Source organism: Molothrus aeneus, chromosome 13, assembly GCF_037042795.1.
Source record: "Molothrus aeneus isolate 106 chromosome 13, BPBGC_Maene_1.0, whole genome shotgun sequence".
Lineage (NCBI taxonomy): Eukaryota > Metazoa > Chordata > Aves > Passeriformes > Icteridae > Molothrus > Molothrus aeneus.
Genome location: NC_089658.1, coordinates 18842669 through 18866808, shown reverse-complemented (window position 1 = coordinate 18866808; position 24140 = coordinate 18842669). Strand labels below are relative to the sequence as shown.

Below are 24140 nucleotides of genomic sequence, written 5' to 3'. Positions count from 1 at the left end.
CCTGCCCCGGGCTCTGAGGGCCGCTGAGGGATCCCTGCCCCGGCCCCCGAGGGCTGCTGAGGGATCCCCGCCCGGCCCCCGAGGGCTGCTGAGGGATCCCTGCCCCGGGCTCTGAGGGCTGCTGAGGGATCCCTGCCCCGGCCCCCGAGGGCTGCTGAGGGATCCCCGCCCCGGCCCCCGAGGGCTGCTGAGCGATCCCCGCCCCGGCCCCCGAGGGCTGCTGAGGGATCCCTGCCTGAGGGCTGCTGAGGGATCCCTGCCCCGGCCCCCGAGGGCTCTGAGGGATCCCTGCCTGAGGGCTCTGAGGGCTGCTGAGGGATCCCCGCCCCGGGGCCCGAGGGCTGCTGAGGGATCCCCGCCCCGGGGGCTGCTGAGGGATCCCTGCCTTGGCACCACAACAGCAGACGCTCAGAACTCCCCCAGCTCAGTGTGACCCTGGGTGTTTCAGTACTGTTACAGGGAAAAAAAAACCCCCTCATTTCCCCACTGCACTGCCCAAAATAGGCACTTAATGATTTGTAACCACAGGGGCGACCCAAAAGCCTCCTCAGGACAAAGCTGAGCCAGCTCCAGCTCAAAAGGAGCCACAGAGACGCCACAGATCAGTCCAAGCACAGGCCAGCACCCTCCTGTGAGGGAGCTCTTCAATTTCTACCCCTAAAATGCTCTAAAACACCACACAGACCCAACAACAGGGAACACGCCACTTACCTCAGGTACTGGGAGAGCACAATTCCTGCAGGAAGGAGGAAAATCCCACGTGGAGAAGCTCAGGAGGCAGCTCAGAAAAGAGCAGGGTTGTGGCCATCCTGCTTGTATAGGGCTGGGGCAATTGGCAGCAGCTGTGGGTGCTGTACAGCAGGACCCCATCAGCTCCTTAACCAACCCCAACCGTGCCCAGCTGCTCCTGCAAACCTGGCAGGAAATTCACTCCTCCTTCCCCATGGCAGTGCCCTCCACCCACAGCCACCACCCCAGGGCTGCTCCAGGTGACATTTCCCAGCCCCAGGTCCATCCCCACTGCGGGGAAGGCTCCAGCTGAGCTCTGAGAGAGTCCAGTGTGGAGCTCAACTGCTTTGAAGTCCTAAAGCTCCTGTAAAGAGTTCTAAGTTTCGATGATTATAAGGTATTAAAGGGGCAAAATGAGACAGAAAAGGATACTTGATGTCTTATTTTGTTGCCTCACCATAAAATCCTTTTTTATTCCCTTTAAAGCCCCGCTGTCAACTGAAATAAAACTCCAGATTTATTCCTGGGGAAGCGCGTGAGTAATGAAAAAAAAGAGAATTAAGCACCACCAGTGGATTGCACAAGGGAAAGCCCCGAGTTAACCCTCAAATCCGTCCTTGGTGCTGTTTTGTCCAAAATTATGGATGAAGTGGGTAGAAAGTGGAAAATGGTGGCACTGCTCCACAAGGAGGAGAACAGGGAGCAAAGGTGTGAATGTGGTGTGGGAAATGCTGGGGAAAAGAAAAGGAAATAAAAAAAGCAATGTTTGCTGGTGCTCCCCAGGTAAAATGAGGACAGTATTGAGAAAAATCTTTTAAAAGCCCCCAAAACATAAAAGTGGCCTCTTGATAGACTGTGTGAAAGTGATACAGCAAAGGAGGTGGGTGGTTTGGCAGGACCCACCAAACCTAAGCCAAAGGGATAAAAAAACCCCTGCAAAGCTCTTGAAAGCTGCTTTAAATGAGAGTGACATGTTTTGACACCGTTCCCCAAGAATGGCTGTAACACAAACAAAAATTAATGATGTCAAGTATTAATACTGATGCTGCAGGAATTCAACCAATGTGTTCCTAATTAAACATCAAATATGGTTATAATTTGAAAAATGACTGCGGGAATGTCATTGCAACATTCCCTGCTCAGATCTCTCCAGCATCCACCCAGGTTCCTGTGTTGCCCTGTGGGATGCAGCCCCCACCTTCCTCCATCCCTGGAAATGTCCAGGGCCAGACTGGACGGGGCTTGGAGCACCCTGGGATGGAAGGTGTGCAACAAGGTGACATTTCAGGTCTCCTCCAACCCAAACCATTCCAGGATTCCACAATTCTGCAATTCCCCATCCTCACTCGTGGCTGTGGCAGGAACATCAGGGCCAGGTGCCAAAATGCAGGACCCTGACATGCACCAGGAGAGCTTTTGAGTGGTAAATTCAGGCCCTATTTAACCCTTTGAGGTCTCATTGAATCTTTTTCTCTGCAAATACGAAGGTGACAAAAACATCCTCTGCAACCTTGAAAGCTTCCCAGTCACTGGGCTCCAGAGGCTGGGATTTTATGGAAATCAAAGGCACAGACTGGAATTGTAGCAGAACTCCAGGACTTGGCAGAGCTCCTCCCTGGCAATAAATAACTTCCCTGACCAAGCAAAGCCCGTGTCCAACCTGCCCCTGCCAGGCCCAGCACAAGTCAGAGCAAAGGAGCTGATTTTATCCAGGATTTCCAGGCAGAGTAAATCAGCTGAGACAGGCACATCTGACCAGGACATTTTTTTGGCTGCAGCTGCTCCTCAGAGTAAATATATTCTTCCCAAACACTCCTGGATCATTTATTGCCTGGATGACAGACTGGGAGATCTACAGGACAAAGCTGCTCATGGCTCCTCTGAGGCACTGGAGACGTTCCCAAAATCCAGGCCATGCTCCAGTGGAGGATCCACCCAACCATGAGTTGTCCAAAACCTCCATTTGTTTCTCAACCATCAAACACGTCTGGGACGTGCAGGGCTCACAGACAACCCCTGGGTAAGGCAAAAAATCCAAACTGGTCCTGCTGGGCACCTTTGTGGCCGTGCAATATTCTGCTTTTCTCCAAGACCTACTGATTAGCACTGATGAAGAATAATCTGCACAGCATGGATGTGCACCCTCATCCCCACCCTGTTCTGTGTTATCAGAGAGGTCAGACAGCCCTGGGTGAGAAGAGCTACAGATCTTCCTCTCACCTCCTCCCAGTGTTCCCTGGCACTCCAACTGGCCTCACTCACCCTCCTCTTGGAGCCAGCTGCAGCCTTCCAACTCATTTATTGCTTTTCCAGGGTCCTGGCTAAGATGGGAGACAGCAGCTGCCCCCTGGAACCCCCCTGACTGCTGCCAACTTCAGCTGGGGGGGGGGAAGAAAAAAGACAAATCCCCCCCCATAATGCGAATACTTTATTATCAATGAGTGACTGGTATTAGCTTTTTGTCTGGGTATTAATAATATTTCAAAAAACCATACATCAAAATTAGGGCTTTCTCCTATTTTTGCTGTATAATTTTTGTTGTTTTTTTTCTTTTTTTTTTAAAAATCTGTATTGAAAGAATTATATAAGCCAAAGTGCATTTTCTGTTTTTTGTCCATATACACATTGCACCATACATAAATAATTACATTGTAAAAATGACTCCATAATTACAAGTATAATATATATTTTCATATAATATATAAAACTTTATATTAAATCTAGGTAGATGATATTTGGGATAGTCTGTGTCTTTTTTTTTTTTTTTCTTTTTTTTTTTCTTTTTGTGTGTGTGTGTTTTGTTGTCGTTGATGTTTTCCTTTCCTCGGAGAGTTACCGGTTGTTGCTGAGTAAGATCTCCAGCCAACACGGACACGACGTGATGAACTGTCTGGAATAACAGGGCCCCCAGCCCTTGGCGAAGCTGATCCGGACGCTGTTGGGGTCGTAGGGCCCGTCTGCGTAATCCAGCTCGGCCGTGTGCTGCAGCAGGCAGGACTTCTCGTAGTCAAACACCTTGATGGAGTAGCCCGGCATCACCTTGCGCACGATCAGAGTCCTGCAGTTGGGGATGTCCAGTGTCGGGGAGTTGACGAAGATGGGATGCTCGCTGCGGTTGTAGGCCCACACCCCGTCCGGTTCCTTGCTCAGTAAAATCCCGTAGCCGATTTTACTTCGAGTCCTTCTCACAGTCTCGCTCCTGTTGTCCAGGTTTAGCTGTCCGAGGCAGAAGCCGTTTCCTTGAGGTAGGTCGTAGAAGATACTGACAGACTGTTCGTACACTGTGTAGAGGCGGCCCACGCGCGTCCGGTGCTCCCAGTAGGCCACGTTGCACCAATGGCTCCTCTTCACGGCATCGGGCGACGTGCTGGCGTCTGTGGGGACAGAGAGCGAGTCAGGAGTGCTGGGATCACCTGGGGAACCACAGGGATAGAGCCTGGGAAACAGCTCCTCCCACCCATCAGCTCTGCTCAGTGAGAACTTGAACTTGCGCTCAACCCAGTCCTTGCGTTCAACACAAATCTCATGTTCAACCCAAAGACGGTGCTCAACCCAAAATTTGTGTTCAACACAAATTTCACACTCAACTCAAAACTTGTGTCCAAGCCAAAGCTGGAATTTAACTTGAAGTTCATGCTCAAGCTAAAACTTGAAGTTCATGCTCAAGCTAAAACTTGTGTTCGACACAAACTCCATATTCAACCTAAACTTGTATTTAACCTGAAATTCATGCTCAGCCTAAAACTCGTGCTCAACCCAAAGCTTGTGTTCAACACAAACTTCATGTTCAACCCTGTATTTGTGTTCAACCCTAACTTGTATTTAACCCAAAATTTGCGTTCACCTCAAAAGTTCTGTTTAACCCAAAGTTTGTGCTCAACCCAAAGTCCATCTTCAACCCAAAGCTGGTGCTCAACCCAAATCCTGTCTTCAGTGGTGTTAAATGCCACTAAGACTGGTGGCTCAAGCCCAGGCTGGAGATCCCACAGGATGCCCACCATCTCCCTTGAGCTCAGCACATCTCTCTCCATTTAATGTCCAACTCTGCATCCACAGCTGGGCCCGCGTGTCCTCAGGATATTTGCATTCCTCCCACTGGAGCCGGTATGGACACTGTCCCGGAATCCTGAGCCTGGTGGCTCCCCAGCACCCCTGTAACCCCACCTTCCAGGCCAAACTTGTGCCGAGCTGACCCCCAGGATGTCCAGGATGTGCCTGGATGAGTGACCCGCCGGGTGTCTCCTCAGTGTAATATTCTCTGACAGCCATGCTGATGTTCCCATGGGGAACATGAAATCTGAGGAAGTGTTTCATGCCAAGGGGGAGTAGCTGCTAGGAACTATACATGTCCTTCTAAAAACCCACTGGAACTCTCCAGACAATGAGAGACGTCTCTTCTTTCTAGGAATTACACTCAGGGAAGACGGGAGGGACGCAGGCTGCCAGAAATCTGTTTAATCTATGATGCCTCCAGAATTTATGATGTCTCCAGAAGGAAGACAGGAAAAGAAGGAGCCCCAAAGAGGGCGAATTAACCACTTGCTGAACATCATTCCTGCTCCTGCCGCACCGGTTAAGGGAAAACCGCCGTGGAATTTCCAGTCAGGAGCTCTGCTCTGGGCTGGCTGTGCTCCGTGGCCAGCATTAAGCTCCCTGACAATCCCTCACGTGCCCGTGGCCTGCTGACCCCGGTGCCTCCGTGCCATCATGTCCCATTAACTCGCCCGCGGGGTGATGCCATTATTTTGCTCCAGAGCCCCCATTGACACACCGGATTTCAGGCCCAGCCCTCCAGCCCTGCTTCTTTTCAGGCTCAAATTACCCCGGAGGAGAGCGGGCTCCCCTCCCCATTAACCAGCTTTGAATTAAGCGGCTTTGTTGGAGTTTAACTGGAGTTGTAACTATACAAATTTAAGGGGAGGGCCGTGGGGGAGGGGGTGACGGGGCAGGCAGGGAGGCAGCAGGATGCCCTTTGCTGTGGGCAATGCTCATCAGCCTGAAGCAGCCCCTTCACCCACCACAGGTCACATTCTGGGGACACCATCTCAGTCCGTCCCTCTGTCAATCAACTGGGACAACTTCCACTGAACCAGGGTGCTAAGAGACCCATCCATCTTCTCCAGCATCCAGTTTCCACAGTCATTTTTCCCCTGGGACATCCTACAGTTCTCCCAATGCCTTCCCAAAGCTTTCCCCAAACACTGAACTTTGCTGCTGTCCCACTCAAGTGATCTGGGGGCTACAGACCAGCTTAGAGCCTTTCATGTGCCGGGGCTGGAGGCTGGTAGCAATTACTGAGCTCTGCATCTGTTTAACCTCCCAACCTCCACAAAGCCCTCCATGCCCATTAGCTATGTTGGTTTTGTTATTACATTTTTGAGAAACTACTGCTCAGCCCCTGCATTTCCCTTACAGATTAAGGATGGGACAACTTCAAACCTTCAGTGTCCCCAGCAGCTCCATTAATCAGGGGAACAGTCAGCAATAAACATTTAAATAGGAGTTTCTCATGGTTTAGTGCAAATTAATATACAAGGGGGGGAAAGTAAAGCTGGAGGAAAACAGTGCCTATCCTACAAAAATATCTTGCTGCAAGTGCCAACAGCCCTGGTGCCATCTCTGCTTTCGAGGAACTGGCAAATATCTAAGCAGAATCACCCATGAAAACATGGATGATTTTCACATGCATTTGAAAGAGCTTTATTAAAAGCATTTCCATGCAACTTAAGGCAGGAACTTCCCCCTCCATCCATCCATGAATGCAGCCCCCTGCCAGTGAGCTCCTCATCTCTGTCATCCCACAGCCCCTGCCTGGCAGTGCCAGCTCACAGCACTCCTGGAGAAGTCCTGTGCTCCTTCCAGCAGGTGACAATGTGACTTTCAGGTAACTGCACCTCAAGAAAGGAGAAGTTTCCTTTCAACCCACTTCTTCTGGCCAAGGGAGAGGAAAGGCTTTAAAATCCAAAAAAAGCAGCCCACAGGGAAGTGACCCCCTGGCAGGGGACAGCTCAAGGCTCATCTGAGCAGCCCCTGCTCACAGGAAGCTCTCAGGGTCCCTCACCAGCGCTCCCCGTGCTGCGCTGGGTTCCTCTCCCTCCTTTTATCTCCCAGTGCACTCAACCAATTCCTGCAAAGATGAACTCATCCCGCAGCCCTGACATAAAACAAGCACTTCAGCAAGCCCCCAAATCAGGGGGGCCTGTGCTGTGTCTCATCCCCTGCCAAGTATTAGTTTCGCCTCCAGCTATTAGGCACTACCACTCTGCAGAGAGCAGGGGCGGCCGGCACACCACCACCTCCTCCTCTGCCTTTTAAATAAATATTCCACTTTTCCCTCCTCTTTTTTTCCATGCTGCCCTTTATGCACAGACAAGAAAATCCACTTTTTGTTCTGTTTTTTCCCCCCTCCCACTTCTGCTGGAACAGAGGCGGGCTTGTTAGCGTTCTTTTTGAAGAAAGGAAAATATTTGAGTCCCGCAGTGGTACAGGAGGGGTTTTTAACAACTATCATTGTAGGCAGCTACAACTTGTAGCAGCTCCAGAGGGGCTGGCGTCAGGGCTATCTCCTCCATCAAAGCCACCTTCATCCATCAGATGGAGGGGCTGAAACTCTGCCTCGTGTTTCCTCCTTCCTCCACCACTGCTCCTCCACACAGCCATGCCTCGTAGCACATCCCAAAGTGAATTCAAACAATTAGAGATAAAGGAACAAGATAGGAGAATCCAGCCCAGAATTTAAAGGGAAAAGGCTCCTGCATGGCTCAGGCAAAAGGAATCTGGCTCTGGGAATAAATGCAGAGAGCAAACACTGTAAATCCTCCCGGCGTTAGCAGCACTGATGCTGTCACTCCCTGCAGAGTGTGGAGGTAAAGAAAATAACTTGAGGTTTGAGACTATTTGTGATTTGACAGCGTTTTATGCCAGTAAAGTTCAAAGGAGTGCTTTAAAAGAGAAAAGAAAGATGCTTTTTTCCAAAACAAAACGTTGCACAGTCCCACTGCTTGATTTTGCACTTGAAAGCAGGATGGAAAACATGGGCAGATCACGAAGCACATGAAACAAACGGCTCTGATTCACTCCTTGGCTTTTCCAAAGCCACCAAACCTCCTCCCAGCAGGTCAAATGGCCCCCTCAATACATGGCTGCAAGGAAGAGCTTCTCAAAACACACTGAAGAGTTGCCCATAGGGAAGACCATGCACATGAAAAATAAATCACTGCACTCTCCAGATGGGACGGGGACTTTAATGCACATCTGGGCAACCTGGAAATGAAGCAGGATATTCAGAAGTCCTCCCACCAGAGAGCCCACTCCCCATGGAGCTCAGGTACACCCTGCCCCAACACCTTTCCACTCACTTTTACTCCACTTTTGGACTATCAGATCCATGCTCAGTCTTTTTCCTCCCCTCTGCCACAGCACAGATCTGTATTTACACTGCCCGACACACAGGAGCAGGGAAGCAGGAAGGTTACAGCCATACACAGGGCACTGTGAACATGGTCCAGATAAAAAACCCAGCACAAAGAACACACACATTTCCCCAAAATCTATTAACAGTTCACTGGGGAGCCATCACTTAAAATAATCCCCCATTAATACCCCTGGAAACAAGCGCCAGGGTAAGAAGGGGTTAAAACTTTCCACAGAGAAATGGAATTTTTATGGCCCTGCAAAGAAAAAAAAAAAAAAAGAAAGAAAAAAAAGAAAAAAAAAGAGAAATTAATTGTCAATCTGCCCCAGCAAAGCTCACAACCATTTTCTTTAAGCCAATATACTTAAAGTACCTCTGCCTTACAAGTTTCAGCTGGAATGCATCACTGTGCCCCCCAGAGCCCCCCTGCCACCAGCACCAACCCCAGCACGGCCCCTTGGGCTGGAGCTGTCCCCAGCATGGGGGGGCCCTCAGGGGACACAAACCAGCCCTGCTGGCTGCCCATCCTTAGGGGGAGCTGTGAATGGCACCTTGAGGGCACCTCAAAGGGCTTGGGGACCCCATCTTGGTCCCACCGTGGGAGCACCCCAATGCTGGGCACACCGTGTGTATTGAGGGCAACATCCTAATCCCAGCAGGAAACAGACACAGGAGGCTGGGCAGGAGCTTCTCCAGGTGAAAATCCTGCTGAGGACAGGACAGCTCAGTCCCCTTGCCTAACTCCTCCTTGGTTTCTCCAGGGAAGCTGCTCCTGAGGGGAAAAGGCAGGTGGGTATTTTTGCCCATTATCGCAGCATTTAGAGAATCCCCCTGCAAAAACCCTGAAGAATAACTGGGTGTAAAACCAGGGTTGGATACTTTTCCAGAAATACATTCACAAAGTTCACACAAATTCCCACTCTGGGTAATTTTTGCCCATTATTGCAGCATTTCACACTGTTTCTGATGGGGCTGTGGATGATGTGGGAGCCTCATTGTCCAACCCCACTCCTACATGGTGCAAACAGATATTGATTGGTGTTGGTTTCTGGTTTACTCCACTGAATGTAAGGATTCAGCCCAGCTCCCACCTCAACTACAAAACAAGAATGAGATTTTATGTTGTCAATAACCTGGTGTCACCACTGTCACTGCAGGGTCCCCCCCACAAGGCACGTTCCTCGTGCTGGATGTGGCTGTTGAGCAGCCATGGACACCAGTTCAGCTCATTTATCCCAAAAAACCGTGGGAAGACAGCTGAGAAGAGCCCTCCCCACCATGGCCACCATCCTCCTCCAGGCCTTCCCTTGGAGCAGAGCTCTGCTGCTCCCCAGCCTCCTCCTCCAGCAGATTTAATTTGTTAACCCAGGAGATGATTAACTCTGAGGAACACTTGCGTTGGGTTAATTAATTAAATTAGTTCAAAAAAAAGGGTCTGACGAGCACCAGAGCCGGTGCAAGAGGTGTGTGGAGAGGCCTGGGGGGAAAGGGGGACATTTCCATGGCAGCCCAAGAAACAAAAGCAACACAGGACAAGGAGCCAATGCCAAGAATGAGGATGAAAACAATTTTCTCTGCATAAAAGAAACCACTCTGCAAAATCATCAGCTCATGCTAATTTTTTTTTATATCCTTCAAAGCAAAACACATGCCATGTTTAGTTCTGCCCGGAAATTTGGAAGTCATCATCAGTTAGCTTATTTTTAAGCTAAACTCAAGGAGTTTTCTTCTAATGGACCTTCCCTGGCCATTAAATCCACAGTCCAGAACATGATTTTAAGGTATTTTAGCACTGTTTTTCTCCCCAGATCCCCTGTTTTAGAAAGGATTTTTCAGCCAAGGGTGAAAACTGGAAAAACCCAACTCGGGTATTTTTCCCTGACATTTTTATGTGTTCCTTCTGAACGCCAAAGTTTTCAGAGATTTAGGCGATATTTTTAAAATGTTTTCGAGTCCAACAGTCTCCATTAACCTCAGCCCGTCTTGCTCAGAGCTTTCAGGCACATCCATGGCTTTTCCAGCTCCAGGTACCTGCGTTACACCTGGCACGTCCTAGGGAGCACAACAATGTAAATACAGCTTCAAAAGGAGCCCTGAACGTCACCGCCCACGCTGGCTGCCACTTCTGAGAGCCTCAGAGCTGTCATCAACCACAGCCTGCCTGGGACTTCTGCCCTCTTGGAAACCAGCCCTGGATAAACCCAAACCCAGCAAAATCCTGGGGTCGTGCTTGGCATCTCCCTGAGCATCCACCCCTGTGCCCCAACCAGCTGGAAAATGGGGAGAAAAACGAGCTGGTGAAAACCACAGGGGAAGGGCTGGGCGAGGGAAGGTCCCCACTGTTTGATTTTCTGTAAAATCCGGAGGTTTGATGAAAATCTTCCGTGTGTCGTCTGGTTGGGATTGGTTTTTTCTTCTGCCTGCTCCTGGCAAGGCACCAGCTCCACTCACAGGGGAGAAGGTTCATTCCCAAAAGTGCCCTCTGCAGCAGGGTGAGGGAAGCCAGGACAAAAATGGGGGGAAGCCCCCTCTTTTCCCCACTTTTACATTGAGAACTCGCACATTTTCAGGTCCTCCACCCAACCATGTGTGTAGTTCCCTTTTTTGTTCCCCTAGAGCCTGAAAAACGCTGAGGATCTGGGAGAAATCACCCCATAAATCACAGGATGGCAGATCTCCCTTGCAGCCACAGCTGTGATGTGCAAGGCTCCTTTCCCCACGCCGCTCCCGCTGCTCACCAGTCCGGGGGCTGCAATCCCAGCCACATCCCAGGGGGTGGGCAGGGACTGGGATGTCCAAATGGGATCTCCGGGGCTCTCCCTGCCTTTGGAAGCCGTTGTGGCTCGGCAGAGCAGCTGTGGGTGCTGTCAGCCTCCCCTGGGGCAGCGGGATAATCCTCCCAGCGGCCGGAGCCGCGGCGGGGCCGGGGCGCTGGGGAATGGGATAAATATAAATAATCATAGTTTTCGCTCCCAGAGAAGTTTCGGCTGAGCGCTTCAAAGCCTTTTAAAAGCAGAAACTAATTAGTAGGTCCCTCAGAAGAGAAACAGGAATAACACCCCTTCCCGCCTCCATCGCGCCGCTCATGAGGAGCACGTTGGGCGCTGGAGCCCAGCCTGGGAACCTCCTCAGCACAGGGGACGGGCCAGAGGCTGTGGCTGCACCAAACCAAACCCTGCTGCTTCACACCAGCACTAATCCTCAATCCTTAACGATGGAAAAGACCTCCAAGGAAGAGGTTTCTCCCAGGGTGGAGGGGGCACTGAGTGCTGGAGCTGGTTTTGAAGCCAGAGGCTGAGGTGGTGAGGATGTCATGAGGAGGCTGCAGAGATGCTGCTTGAGCCTCCTCATTTCCCACACTTCCCAAGAACATCAGGGTGTCCCCAGCAGCAGCAGGACCACTGACCCAGCACTGGCTGCTTTTTATGTCCAGTTGTTGGATAATCCATGGGCACTGAGCTCCTCCAAACCAGGAAGGCAGTCCTGCAAAGGCCAGGCAGCCCATCACCACCTCCTTGCACAGCCCAACCCCAAATTACAGCTCAGCTCCCTCCAGGAACAACCCAAACTTGCCATTTCCAGAGGGGAATGCTCAGCTTCCCCTTCATGAGGCCTCCTTCAGATGTCCCAGCTGATCACAGAAAATCCACTTCCCAAAACACCGGGGAAATGGGAACTTTGGGCTTTGCAGCTTGGACAGGACACAGGATCCTGAGCAGGCTGTGGCTGCAGCAGATTTTTAGTGTCCTAACCAGAAATGAGTGGAGCTGGGAGGAAAACCAAAGCAATACCAAACAAAACACCATCACCAGACGTATTTTGAGAGCCTGCACTGCTCCAGCCCCAGCCATTCCCTTTGGAGCAAGAGCCTCTCCCTGCTCTCACACCTCCACGGGATTTACTCCTGAGAATAATGGTTTCCAGAGGTGAAGTGAGGAGCAGCAAATGGGCTGAAAAAACCCAAGGCCACCCTGATTTTCTCAGCAGCCACAGCGACACCTCCAAGGGCAGAGTTGGCTCCATGGGAGTATCAAGGACTGAGAGAGTTTTAGGAAACCATCCCCAACCTGGAAAACAACCTGTGACAGGGAGGCTCCCTGAGGGGGCACAAGCAGCAGCCCAAGGAATACTTTTCTCCATACAAGCTGGGAATGAGCTGCTTTGCTCCTCCTTGGCCAGCTGGGTGTGGAGTCCGGAGCCGGGCAGACACGAGATCTCAGCTTGGGAACTCTGCCTTTCAACCCAACCCTGTGCCAGAGGGCTCATCCCAGACCCCAGAGAGGCTGTGTGTCCTCTATTCCAACCCAACCCTCTCTCCAAAAGGGCTCCAGCTGAAGCCTCCCCTCCTCTGATAATTCTTCCCCAGCAACCCCAAAAAAAGGCACTTTTCCCCAGCCTGGTATCAGTGCCCTCACATATATGGGAAGCAGACAGGGGCTGTGAGAGGAATGGGAATTCAAGCTTTGCTCTGCCTGGCCAGAAGCCAGGCTCCTGCTCCTTCTGAAGCTCTCCCGAGCCTCTCTGTCTGCGCAGGCACCTCGAGAGGGAGCCGGGGCTGCGGGGCTGCCACCGCTGTCACAACGCCCACGGCTCCTGCAAGTCCCCGCTCGTGGAGGATTTGCTGGGGTTTTACAGGGAATTAAAGGATTTTGGGTGCCAGCCTGGCCTTTGCAAGGAAACAAATCCCTCTGGTGTGCTGGCCAACCTGGTCATGCTGAAAGGCTGAACCTGTACGGGGAGGTCTCGGGCTCCTGCCTGATGGAGGGATTGAAAGGGCTGGGATGGGATTGGGGTGAGCAGGGATGAGAAGGGCCTGGTGCAGGAATCCCACCAGGAGAGGTGGAAGGGAGCACAGGGATGGCTCCTGCCTTCCTACGTGCCCAGGGCTGCGTGGGCACCCCCACACGCCAGATTTTCCGATAGCTGCTCCATGAATTGTGTGTAAACATCTGCTGGGGCTGCCCCAGCCCTGCTCCAAGCAGGCAGCTGGTCCACTCACCACTGCCCGTGGCCAGCATCCACGGCCTCTGACTCCCACTTCAAGCAAAGACTAAACAATGACTTCAGCAACTCGGGATTTAAGCCCCAGGGTCGGTCCCTGACGTGCACAGTGGAGCAGGGAGGATGCTGGGCTGGCATCTCCTGGAGGAGCTCCTGAGTGCCACAAACACAACCCTTGTGCCATCTGTGTGCATGGAGGGGCCCTTCTCCTGCAAAACCCACAAACCAGCAGCCCAGAGAAGTGCATGCACAGAGCAACCATTTCTGCTAACCTGGGACAAGACCATCCCTGAAGATCAAACAAATCTTTTCTAAGAATTGTAGAATTGTCACAGCTGTAACTCTAAAATCATTGAGCCCAACTGTCACATTTTTATACTCCCTGGAACGGTGCTGTAAAACCTGTTAAAATGCAGATAAACAGCAAGAAAACTGGTGGGGGATGAAAATCAATGTATTTGCATGAAACCCACAACACTGAAGAGCATGACTGCAGCCCAGACCTCTGCAAGTCCCCATGTCCCAGTGTCATCTCCCAGATTCCTCACGCTGTACTTGCCCACGGAGTCTGGAGGTGACTCACACCAATTACCCTCCCTGGCCAAGAAGGACTTGTTTTCATTTCTACAAACCACAGTTTCTTTAAAAAAAAAAAAAGGGGGGGGGGGGAAATAGGAAAATGCCAAAATACACAGAGAACTCCATGGAATACATCCTGTCCTGCTGCACTAATATGAATCCCAGACAACTCCAGCTTTGCTTGGGATATTCTAGGAGAAAAGGATTAATGAGTTATCACAGAATGGTTTGGGTTGGAAGGAGCTTTAACCTCATCCCATTCCACCCCTGCCATGGGCAGGGACACCTTCCACCATCCCAGGTTGCTCAAAGCCCAGTTCAGCCTGGTTTTGGACACTTCCAGGGATCCAGGGGCAGCCCCAGCTTGTCTGGAAAATCTGTGCCAGGGCCTGCCCACCCTGACAGGGAAGAATTTCTCCCCAGTATCCCATCCATCCTTGCCCTCTGGCAGTGGGAAGACATTCCCTGTGTCCTGTCCCTCCATGCTGTGAGTTATAGCAAGGACACAGCCAGTGGAACTGCATTTTCAAGCTAAAAAAATAACCTTTTCAGGACTGGTCTATGCAGGGCTTGTGGCTGCAACTCCTCCACGAGCTGTTTTGGGGCTGAAAGCAAAGGCTGAACTCAGAAACTGCAGAAGAAGCAGCACAGAAATGACCTTCCCATGGAGAGGGAAAGGGAAGGAGAGGAAGGGGAGCAGGTCGGGCTCTTTGTACATCAAGGCCAGGGAGATTAAGGGAGCACGTGAAGGCATCCTTAGGGATAATGAGTTCAACACTGCACTCCCTCAGCTCAGCACTGCAGCAGAAATAGCAGATTCCTCCCCTCCCTCCGGGGAAATCCGTTCTAAAAAATAAAGTGAGGAATACTGGGGGAAACACAGGGCATTACACATTCAAAAGGCAGCTTGTCACCAGCCCGAACCAGACCCTTTTTTTTTTCCTCATTCCATATATATCACACATATAAAGAATCCACTTGGATGTAGAGAACCCCCCTGCAAAACTCTGAAGAATAACTGGGTGTAAAACCAGGGTTGGATACTTTTCCAGAAATACATTCACAAAGCTCACACAAATTCCCACTTTGGGTAATTTTTGCCCATTATTGCAGCATTTCACACTGTTTCTGATGGGGCTGTGGATGATGTGGAAGCCTCATCGTCCAAGCCCACTACTACATGGTACAAACAGATATTGGTGTTATAAACTCTGTCAAGTCCTGCACTAGAATCCTTAAATTGTTAAAAATAGGAAAGAAACTGCACAGTTCACATATTTTATAAAGCTGGGTTAAATCAACATCTGCAAAAAATATCCCCGTTAAACGAAATAGCAGGATTTCATTAAGTAAATTGCAAGTTGGCAAAAATTCTGAAAGAAAGGGAAAAAGCCACAGCCAGCCCTGTAATTTAAACCTCATTTTAACTGTGACAGCATGGCTGTGAGAGGCTGCATTTCCAAAGGAAAAAATAAAATGAAGTTTAAAAAAAGTACCTGTTCCCCCTGTACCTCACCTCAGTGTCTGCAGTCGTCACTCAAACGAGTTTTTCCACAGGGAGATGAAGAGGGAGCAGGACACGCTGCCACCTCTGCATCCTCTGTGTCAGACCTACCAACCCTGCAAAACTCAGCATTTTCCACCACAGGAGCACCTGGATGCTGGTGGGTGATGGTGTCTGTAAACCCCTCAGAGCCAAGAGGGCTCAGGGACACCCCAGGGAGGCTGCAGCCCCCCTTCCACCCCTTTCCCTGGAAGCTGAGCAGCTGAAACCCGGGATGAGATGGCTGCAGAGCTGTGAAACAGCTCAGTCTGGGTGACACTTCATCACTTGCTGTGTTTTAAACACATCCTGCTCCCCTGCATGAGCCCCTGGGGGTACCACAGGAGTGGCAGGAACCCCAAAGAAACCCCTGAAGTGCTCAGCCTGGGGAGCTCCCTGGGCTCTCCTCTGGGGTCGCTGTTTTGGGGTGGTCCTGGCCCCGTTTTCCCACCTGGAGGGTGCAGCTGTGGGGCAAAGCTGAGCCCTGGGGCAGGCAGGCAGTTTCCAGCTGGTTTTCCCAACCTGCTGAGCCTTTCCCTGCCCGGGGTGACTCAGGCAGGCTGGGCTGGGCTGCGTGGGGAAGCCGAGCTCTTCCCACAGCCCCGGCCAAGGGCCCTGCAGGAGCAGGGACGGGGACAGGACACCCTGAGGGCACCGTTCAGGGCCACCTCCTCCAGGGCAACACCCAGCACCCGGGGTCCAGATTTCAGCTCCAGAGCTCCAGTAACTCCCATTTCCCACCCAAAAGCTCTGTGTGTCCCAGGGGAATCACCTGGAAGCAGCACTCTGGGACCAGTAAAACCCATCTGGCACGTACTGGATCTGTTTGCTTTGAGAAGAATTGCAAAACCTCAAAACAAAACGTGAAAAGAGCAGCTCTGATTTGCAAACTTGGAGCTGAAGAGGAGCCCTCTCACAAAAAGGCCAATTATTTGCTTACAAGGTTTTGGCTCCGCTGTTTTTCCTGGCACTTACGCCACTGGAGTTATTTTGAAGGGCTGTTTGCTCCAGGAGGAGCCGAGCAAACAGCAATCCCATTTCCTTTCGAATCTAAACATCCGTTTGCCGTGCGAGCGGGAGGAAAAAACCCAACCCTGAGAGCCTCAGGAAGCACAGGGGAAGGGGAGGTGGGTGCTGCTGGGGAGGGGAGCACAGCACCCACCCAGCCAAGGGGTCCCATTCCCTGCTGGCCTGAAACGACAGGGAAAGGTCACCCAAGGGGCCTGGGATGCTCTGCTTGGAGCAGACCAAGCAAAGCTCCAGCTCTGGACCCTCCCACCTTCTTCAACACATCCACGGGGGCTGGACTTGATGATCCTCACAGGTCCCTTCCCACCCAAACCAGTGCAGGATTCCACCCTTACAGTGGGATGGGGCAGCTCCTGAGGGGGGAATTCCAGGCAATGTCACAGCCTGGTGCTGGATGAAGCAAGAAATAAAAAGGGGAGTGCAAAGGCCCTTCGGAGCTCCCTGGAGATGCAGCATCGTTGGAGCCTTGCAAAAGGAAATTTGGGAGCAGAAGCAAGGTGGTTGTGCTGGGGGAAATGCAAGGCAAAGAAGGACATGGAGCTGCTGGAGCAATTCCAGAGGAGGCCATGGAGATGCTCCAAGGGTTGGAGCCTCTTTGGATCCAGGCTGGGAGAGCTGGGAATGTTCACCTGGAGAAGAGAAGGCTCCAGGTGACCTCAGAGCCCTTCCAGGGCCTAAAAGGGTTCCAGGAGAGCTGGAGAGAGCCTGGGGACAAGGCATGGAGGAACAGGACACAGGGAGTGGATCCCACTGCCAGAGGGCAGGGATAGGTGGGATATTGGGCAGGAACCCTCCCAGCGACGCCTTCTACCCTTCAGTGAGCAAAGGGCCAGCTCGCCGGCGCGTTCCTAAATTTCCTGGCTTTTGAGGATACAAGCCAGGTCATTAACATTATTTATAGGTTCCTGTGTATGAGTTTCCATTTGTTTGCCTGCTTAAAACCAGTTAGGTGGAAAAAAAAAGCAATTCCTGGAGGTCAGACAGTTAAAAAACCCTCATGTCCATGGTCTGATGGACCCAAAGGATCAGCAGCTCCTTTAGAGGCATAACTGTTTCCTTAAATGCTTATTGTGTAAATATTTAAGCTACTTTATAAAACTTTTACAATGTACTTAGGAAGCATAAATCTCCCCAGCGGAGCTCGGAGCACGGCAGGCCCTGGCCGTGCACGCTCAGAACACAAACAGGGACATTTCCAATGCTAATGCTGCACCCAAGGGGCCCTGAGGCCACAAGCCCAGGAAAATCATTACTAAGCTGATCCCCTGGGCTCACCCCAAAAGGGAGCTGCTTATGTGCACTGAGTCATTGCTACGGGGTGACTCCAGCGTGGCTGCCCTTGAAAACAATCAGGGATTGATGGCTGCTGGGTGGTGGTGTGCATGGAGCCCTGAGGTTTTTCCTCTTCAAAGCACAGCTCTCACACTCCAGAATTATGTAATTCACAAACAATCCACTAATGCTCATCCGTTTTAAGAATGAAATTTTTTTTCTTTTTTTCAGTGCCTGTGGAAGGTTTGAAGTCAAGCCCAACTCGTCAGAGCCCACTGCTGCATCCCTCACCAGTCCAAACCAGTGCCACCCACCCAGAGCAGCCTCTCTCCTGGTGCTTTTTGGGGAGATGAACTTCCCAAGGTGAATATTCCCTCGCACTGGGAAAAATCCCCCATGTGCTGACGGACACATCCGTATCCAGGCTGGTTCCACAGGGAAACTGCAGCTTTGTGGGATTTGCTTGGACACAGCACTCACCAGCTCCAACTCTTCAAAGAAAAGAGACCTTATTTAACATAGGAAATAACATGTTTAGGATTTTTTCCCCAGAACAGCTTCTCTACTGTAATTTAGGTGCGTCTGAGGCAACAGCAACAAACGGAATCAGGGAACTGGAAGTTTATTCTCTCTGCAAAGCACAGCTTGCTGTTGTATATGATGAAGTACATAGAAAGTCTGGAAAAAACTTGGATGGGAGTTCAAACACTGATGTTTTAAAGATGAAAGCATGTTCTGCAATTAAATGTTTAAATAAAGTTTTCTGGTACTAAATCATTTAAACATTTTCACATTCCTCACATTTCTAGAAGTGCTGTTGGCTTTTATTTATTGTCATAACCCAGTGCCCTCAGCAAGCCACCAGGGCCACTTGAGGCAACCTGCTTTCCAAAGGGAAAGTTCTTTCCGGATGGTAAAAAGTCAGGAAGAACAAGGGAGCCTGAGCCTTATTCTCACCCCCCATTTATTCTCCAACCCCCATCATATTTTCCTCTTTTTTTTTTTTTTTAACAAATAAATCCGCCCATGCTGCACATGGGCACAGCCAGGTTCTGCTCCAAATATTGACCAGAAATTCAAAGTAACTCCACTGACTTCACCATGGTTGTATTTAGACAGCTGAAAATCAACAGAAATTGGCCTGGGTGTTCAGATTGTCTTTCTTAGCAGCTCTCAGGCTGCTCCAGGGTGGTGTCAGTGATGAAGTCAGAATTGCCCATGGGGACACAGAGCAAGGCTCCACCATCAGTGTCTCAAACAGCTCCAGAAGAGGAAAACCTGAAGTCCTCGAGCTTTTTGAGAAGGTACAACTCATCAAACCACCAAGCCCAACACTCCAGCCCAGCAATGCAAGGAAGCTCTGACCTGGCCTCTCCCAGCTCTGCCACAAAGCTTCGAGGAACTGCAGAGAGATCCAAGGAAAATGGGGATAAACCTGCCACGAGCCAATTAGAAGTGGAAATGCTGGCGAGGTTTTTCCTGCAGGACAACGCAGCAGCAGCAGAGGAACAAAAATCTGAATTTCTCCTATGACAGAGCTCGATAAACACAACGTGGTTTCCAAAGCCAGAAGAAAACTGGGCTCAGTCACCCAGCGTGCTGCTGCCGACCCTGATGTCCTTATTTCCTTGGAAATCCATCATTAAGGAATAAAAACAACGGCCCAGGCTCAAGGGGACGTTCCTGAGCCGCGAGTCCTGCCCGGCGCTCCATGGTTCCATCCCTGCTGCTCTGCACTGAACCTCTCCCCAGGAGCTCCCAGGGCTGTTTGGCTAACACGGCCCAGGATAAAGCTCCCTATTTATTTTGGCTCCCTTCACTCCCAAGGCCCTAAAACCCAAATAAAGTCCGTTCCCCTCTGTGTGTATCTCCAGCTATTGACACTGCTCGGGACCAATTTGCAAATCCAAACAAATGCGCTGTTGTGTAATGGGGCTGGAAAAACAATCAGGAAGGGGCTGGGGGTGTGCTCACAGGTTCCTGCTGAGGGAGGGCTGGAAGGGCCGGCAGCCCAGGCACAGATTACAAGAAATTCAACTTTTACTCTGATAACAACAGGGGCTATTTTCTGCCCATGACATCACGCTCCCAGCCCGCCACGAGGCAGCGGAGATGGTGCTGGGGGAAGTCACGGAGGACTTTGCTGGTTGTTCCAGTGGCCAACATCCCACAGTTCCCTCTTTTAAAAATAGTGATTTTTCTTTTCTTTTCCAGTGCCTCATAACCACCCAAATCCTCTCTGCTGGCTCAGCTGATCCGAGGATAAATCACAGCACCCCAAATCCATGTGAAGAAGCCCAGACCCTCCAACCTGCACTCCCCAGCAGGGAATGATGGGGAAACAACTTATCTGCCCTGTTTTAGCCCTGTTCTGTAGAGAGAAGATGAACTGTGCCCTTCAACTGGCTCTTCCTCCCTGTTGGCTGCAGTTAAGTATCGAAAAAAACCATCTCAGACATGGACATCTCTATTATTCTGAGATTAAGTACACAAATTGCTACCCAAACACCATCAAAATGGTCCAAAACATTATTAGCTCTTTAATCACATGCAAAAGCAACATCTCACTAAGGGAATTCAAATCTTAAGGGCAATGTGTCATTGTCTGGATGACTCTGGATAGGAAATGGAGCTGGAAATGGATTGTGAGAATAAATACATCGGATGTGCTCTACCTGCAGACACAGAATTGATGCCTAAGTGGTGGCATTAAGCTACACCTACCTAACTGAAGGATGTCAGGGGCTGGAGAAGCACAATGCTGTGCTGTGCAGGGCAGGGTGAAGTTAAACTCTTATCATGAGCCCATTATTTCAGAATCAATGGTTGAAACTAAGAGCTGCCACAAACTTCCCCTGCAGCTTGAAGGACCAGCCCAGAGCCCCATCCCGGCCACCACAGGGGCTCTGCTCAGCAGAAAAAGGGTCTCCTTTCAGTGCAATGGAGAAGGCAGAGCAACAACTCTATTTTAGCCCTGCTGCTATGAAATGTCTACAAAAATAAGTCCTGGTTGTGCCCTCCCTGAGGCACATCCCTGTGCTGCTCCTCCTCGCAGCCCTGTCCCAGCCAGAGCCTGGCCTTGTTCAAACTCACCTGGTTTCAGGTTTCCTGACAAACCCTGAAACATAAATACATCCCTAATTCTGCTGGGGAAGCTGAGCCAAGTTTCTGGCAGGGCTGTGCTTGGGATTGAAACAAGGGGGGGGGAACAAAACCACAGCGGTTTTGACCCAAAACCAAGACTCCCCCCCAAACTTGGCACTTCCCACTGATTTTTATTTTGACTCAAAACTCAGGGCTCCAACACCCCGCTTGGGGAGGGGGATTTTCAGAGCCCAGCAGGACATCCAGCTCCCTGCCTGACACTGGATATCTTGATGCAAGTGTGCTGCAGCTCTCCAGTGCCATGAGGAGGAAATCCCAGCTTTCACTGCAGCAGAAACCCCAAAACAAGGGAGGCTGTCCCTAAACCCTCCCTGCAAATCCCATCCACGCCCAGAGCCCAGCACTTGAAGGCTGCACACAAACAGAGCTGCAGGCATCTTTCTGAGTTTAAAAGCAGGATGTTTGGCTGAGCTGCTCTTCCCTCAAATAAACACCCAGGACCTCACTCCAACAGAGAGGCACCGCTCTGGGAGCGCTGGAATTGCTGCATTTCCAAAGAGCCAGCCTGGATTTCCCCCCTGCTCTGGGAGTGCCACCAGCCTGGGTGGCACCTGGGGAAGGCAGCCACGGCCACAGCTCTCCAAGGGCCACGCTGGAATTCTGGCATGTGTAGGGAAGTGTTTTCTCATCCCCCCTTTCTCACGGACCTGCTGGGTTGAGTTAGTCAGAAAAACTCTGCTCTGGAAGCTGTGAAATGCTGAATTGGTGAGAATTTCTTTCTGCATCACAGTCTGCTGCATCACAGCTCAGGGAATGAATCCAAGGTATCCAAGCTGATGCTCCCAGGCTGGGAGTGGATCTGCATTCAACACTCACTGTTGCCTTTGTAGTTTGGAGACCACCAAACCTCCAAACTGCACCACCCACAGCAGGAGCCAGAGTCTCACCCCTGTGCCACCACTAATCCAGGATAAAGACACAGCTCTGGAAAAACATCTCTGCTGCCTGCTCTTCATACACCCTACACACTGCTCCAGGTCATTCATGTGACACAAGCATTAAGCACAACTTCAAAGGAGAAATAAGGAATAGAAGCTCCAAGATAAGCCTGTGCTGTTTCCCTCAGGTGGCTGCACTCACCCAGGCACTGCAGAAATGCTCCATCCCTGTTAAACCAGCCTGTGCCCACCCTCACCACTGCCCTGAGCCACTGAAGGCTGGATGTGAGGAGTTTGGTACCTGCTGCAGCTGGCACATGTGAGTTGTTAATGCCTGAACTGCTTTCAGTCACTTGCCTGCCTTGGCAGCATCCCCTGAATCCCTAAAACCTCCCTGGGGGGTTGAACAGGGTGGAAAACATGACTCCAAATCCCAGGGGCTGCTTCCTGCTCAACACACACCAAACACTCAGCTCCAGGGATCTGCACCGAGGCAGTCTGACCCACAGAAACAAGAGAGAAACAAATAAAGCCAAAATTTAACAACCTCTAACCCCAGCAGGGCTGTGCAGCGATGGCTGGAGGCGGCAGTGCCACGGCACATCCCAAACCCGGGTGCTCCCTGTGCCCACCCCAAGATGCTCCAAAGTGGGATGGCTCCAAATCCAGGCCCAGATCCCAGGAGCACAAACACCACCGAGGGAGGACAGAGACAGCAGGAAAAGCTCAGGGGGCTGGGGGAGAGCCAGGCAGCCACGACCCACCCGGTGCCAGGCTGGCCCCGCTGCGAGGGGAGAGGGCTCTGGGAGGCAGCTGCTTCTCATTGAGAGCTCTGAGCCTGCATGGGGGGAGAGAGCCTGCAGGGAAGGGCACAGCGAGGAGGAGGAGGGGCGACAGGATGGGGATTAAAATAATATTGTGTCGAAATCTCAATGAGAGGGAGCAAAGGGGGAAGAGCGGGGAAAGCAGCGCCAGCCATCCGGCCCGGGGCTGAGCTGGGATTATCTGCTGGCTCCCAGCAATGTCCTGGTGCTGCTTGGTTTGTCCTCAGTTAAACCTGCATTGGTCCTACTGCATGCACCCAGCCAGGGCAGCTCCTTCCCCCCAGCCCAAGGCTCCCACAGTGGACAATGCACTCACAGAAACCTTCCACAGCTTGTCCAGGCACAGACAGCCCTTCTCTGGGGCAGCCCTTCCATTAACACCTTCTATTTTATGGGGTTTTTTTCTGCTGTTTCTGTGTTTTAAAGTGATCAGTTCCACAGTGCAGCCCGCTGGGATGTGCACGGATACACCAGGCTGGAGGGGAAAGGGCTCCAGCCTCACTCCAACAAAACCTGTTTGGTGACAGACCTGATCTAAACATGCACAAGCCCAGGATGTGAGACAGGTTCTCCCATTTTCCCTTCTGAGATTCAATTTCTTCGGAAAAAAAAAAAACCACAACCCACATTTCAAGCCAAGAATCAGGAAATTTCACAATATTATTTTCACTGTTTACCTTTGTTTGAATACTAGCTCTAGTCCAACTGACTCTCTTGTGTTTGGTTCTCACTGCCAAGATCTCAGCTGAATTTTCTGGGACCAACTACCCCCAATTCTCCAAACACACAGAGGTTTCCTCTGACCCCCAGGGAAGGGCCATGGAGAGAACCATTCCTGGGGCTGTAGCAATGACACACACCAGCACATGCAGCTCCAGCACCCGTTTCCTACAGGAATAAGCCCTGGGCATCCAGTTTCCTTGAAAGCTTTGAAAAGCCACGCTCAGCTTTTCCTTCCTGCAGGTTTAACATGAGCTGACACTTCCCAGCGAGGCAGCAGAGCTCAGGGGACTGCAGAGCTCAGCACATAAAACACCCAGAGCTGCAGCCTTTGAAGCAGAGCCCTTCAAAGACAGGCACATACCAAATCTACTGAGGTTTTCTACACAAACAAATTCAGCATGGCAAGAGCAAAACTAATTTGCAAAGATCTTTTAATGTTGGAAGTCTCAAATGACCGACCCTTTCAAGCACAGCTGAATCCAATCCTGCTCTGAAGGTCTGCACTGGCGATTCAACATGGAAAAGACACGGAGATTTCAAAATATGTGCCTGTAATTACTGGGGAATAAAGAATGACTCCAATTTTCTTGTTCCAGTGATGAAGAAGCTGCCCAATGTGCTCCTAGTCTGTAACCTGTGAAGTGACTTTTTTTTTTTTAAAAACATGATTCTGCTGACATTTCCCTTCCATTCAAATAACTCAGCAATGGGGGAAGAGCAGCTCCATGAACTCAGAGGATCTTCACCTTGGCTTGTCCTCTCCTAGGAATTTCCTTGTTCTGCTGGGGTGGAAGTCCCCTCAGTCACACACATTCCTTTGTGCAAGCACTGCACAGGCCTGGTGCAAATGGAAGAGCCAGATGAATTCCCATGCTGGGAACCCCTGTGGCATTTAAAGACGAGCCAAAGCAGAAATGGGCCTGTTCTGGGGGCTGGTCCTCCACACGAGCCAGCTCCTGACTCCTGGGACACCACCCTGGGGC

The 24140-nt window shown here is 51.0% G+C and overlaps 1 protein-coding gene across 1 annotated transcript in view; it reads right to left on the bottom strand.

Moving 5' to 3' along the window:
- Positions 1–3144: 3144 nt before the first annotated feature.
- SMAD6 (SMAD family member 6) overlaps positions 3145–24140 on the bottom strand; it is a 37133-nt gene continuing 16137 nt past the window's right edge. Inside the window, exon 4 of the mRNA XM_066558638.1 lies at positions 3145–4103. Coding sequence (XP_066414735.1) covers positions 3562–4103 — 542 coding nt within the window. The 3' untranslated portion in view covers positions 3145–3561. The remainder of the gene's footprint in view (positions 4104–24140) is intronic.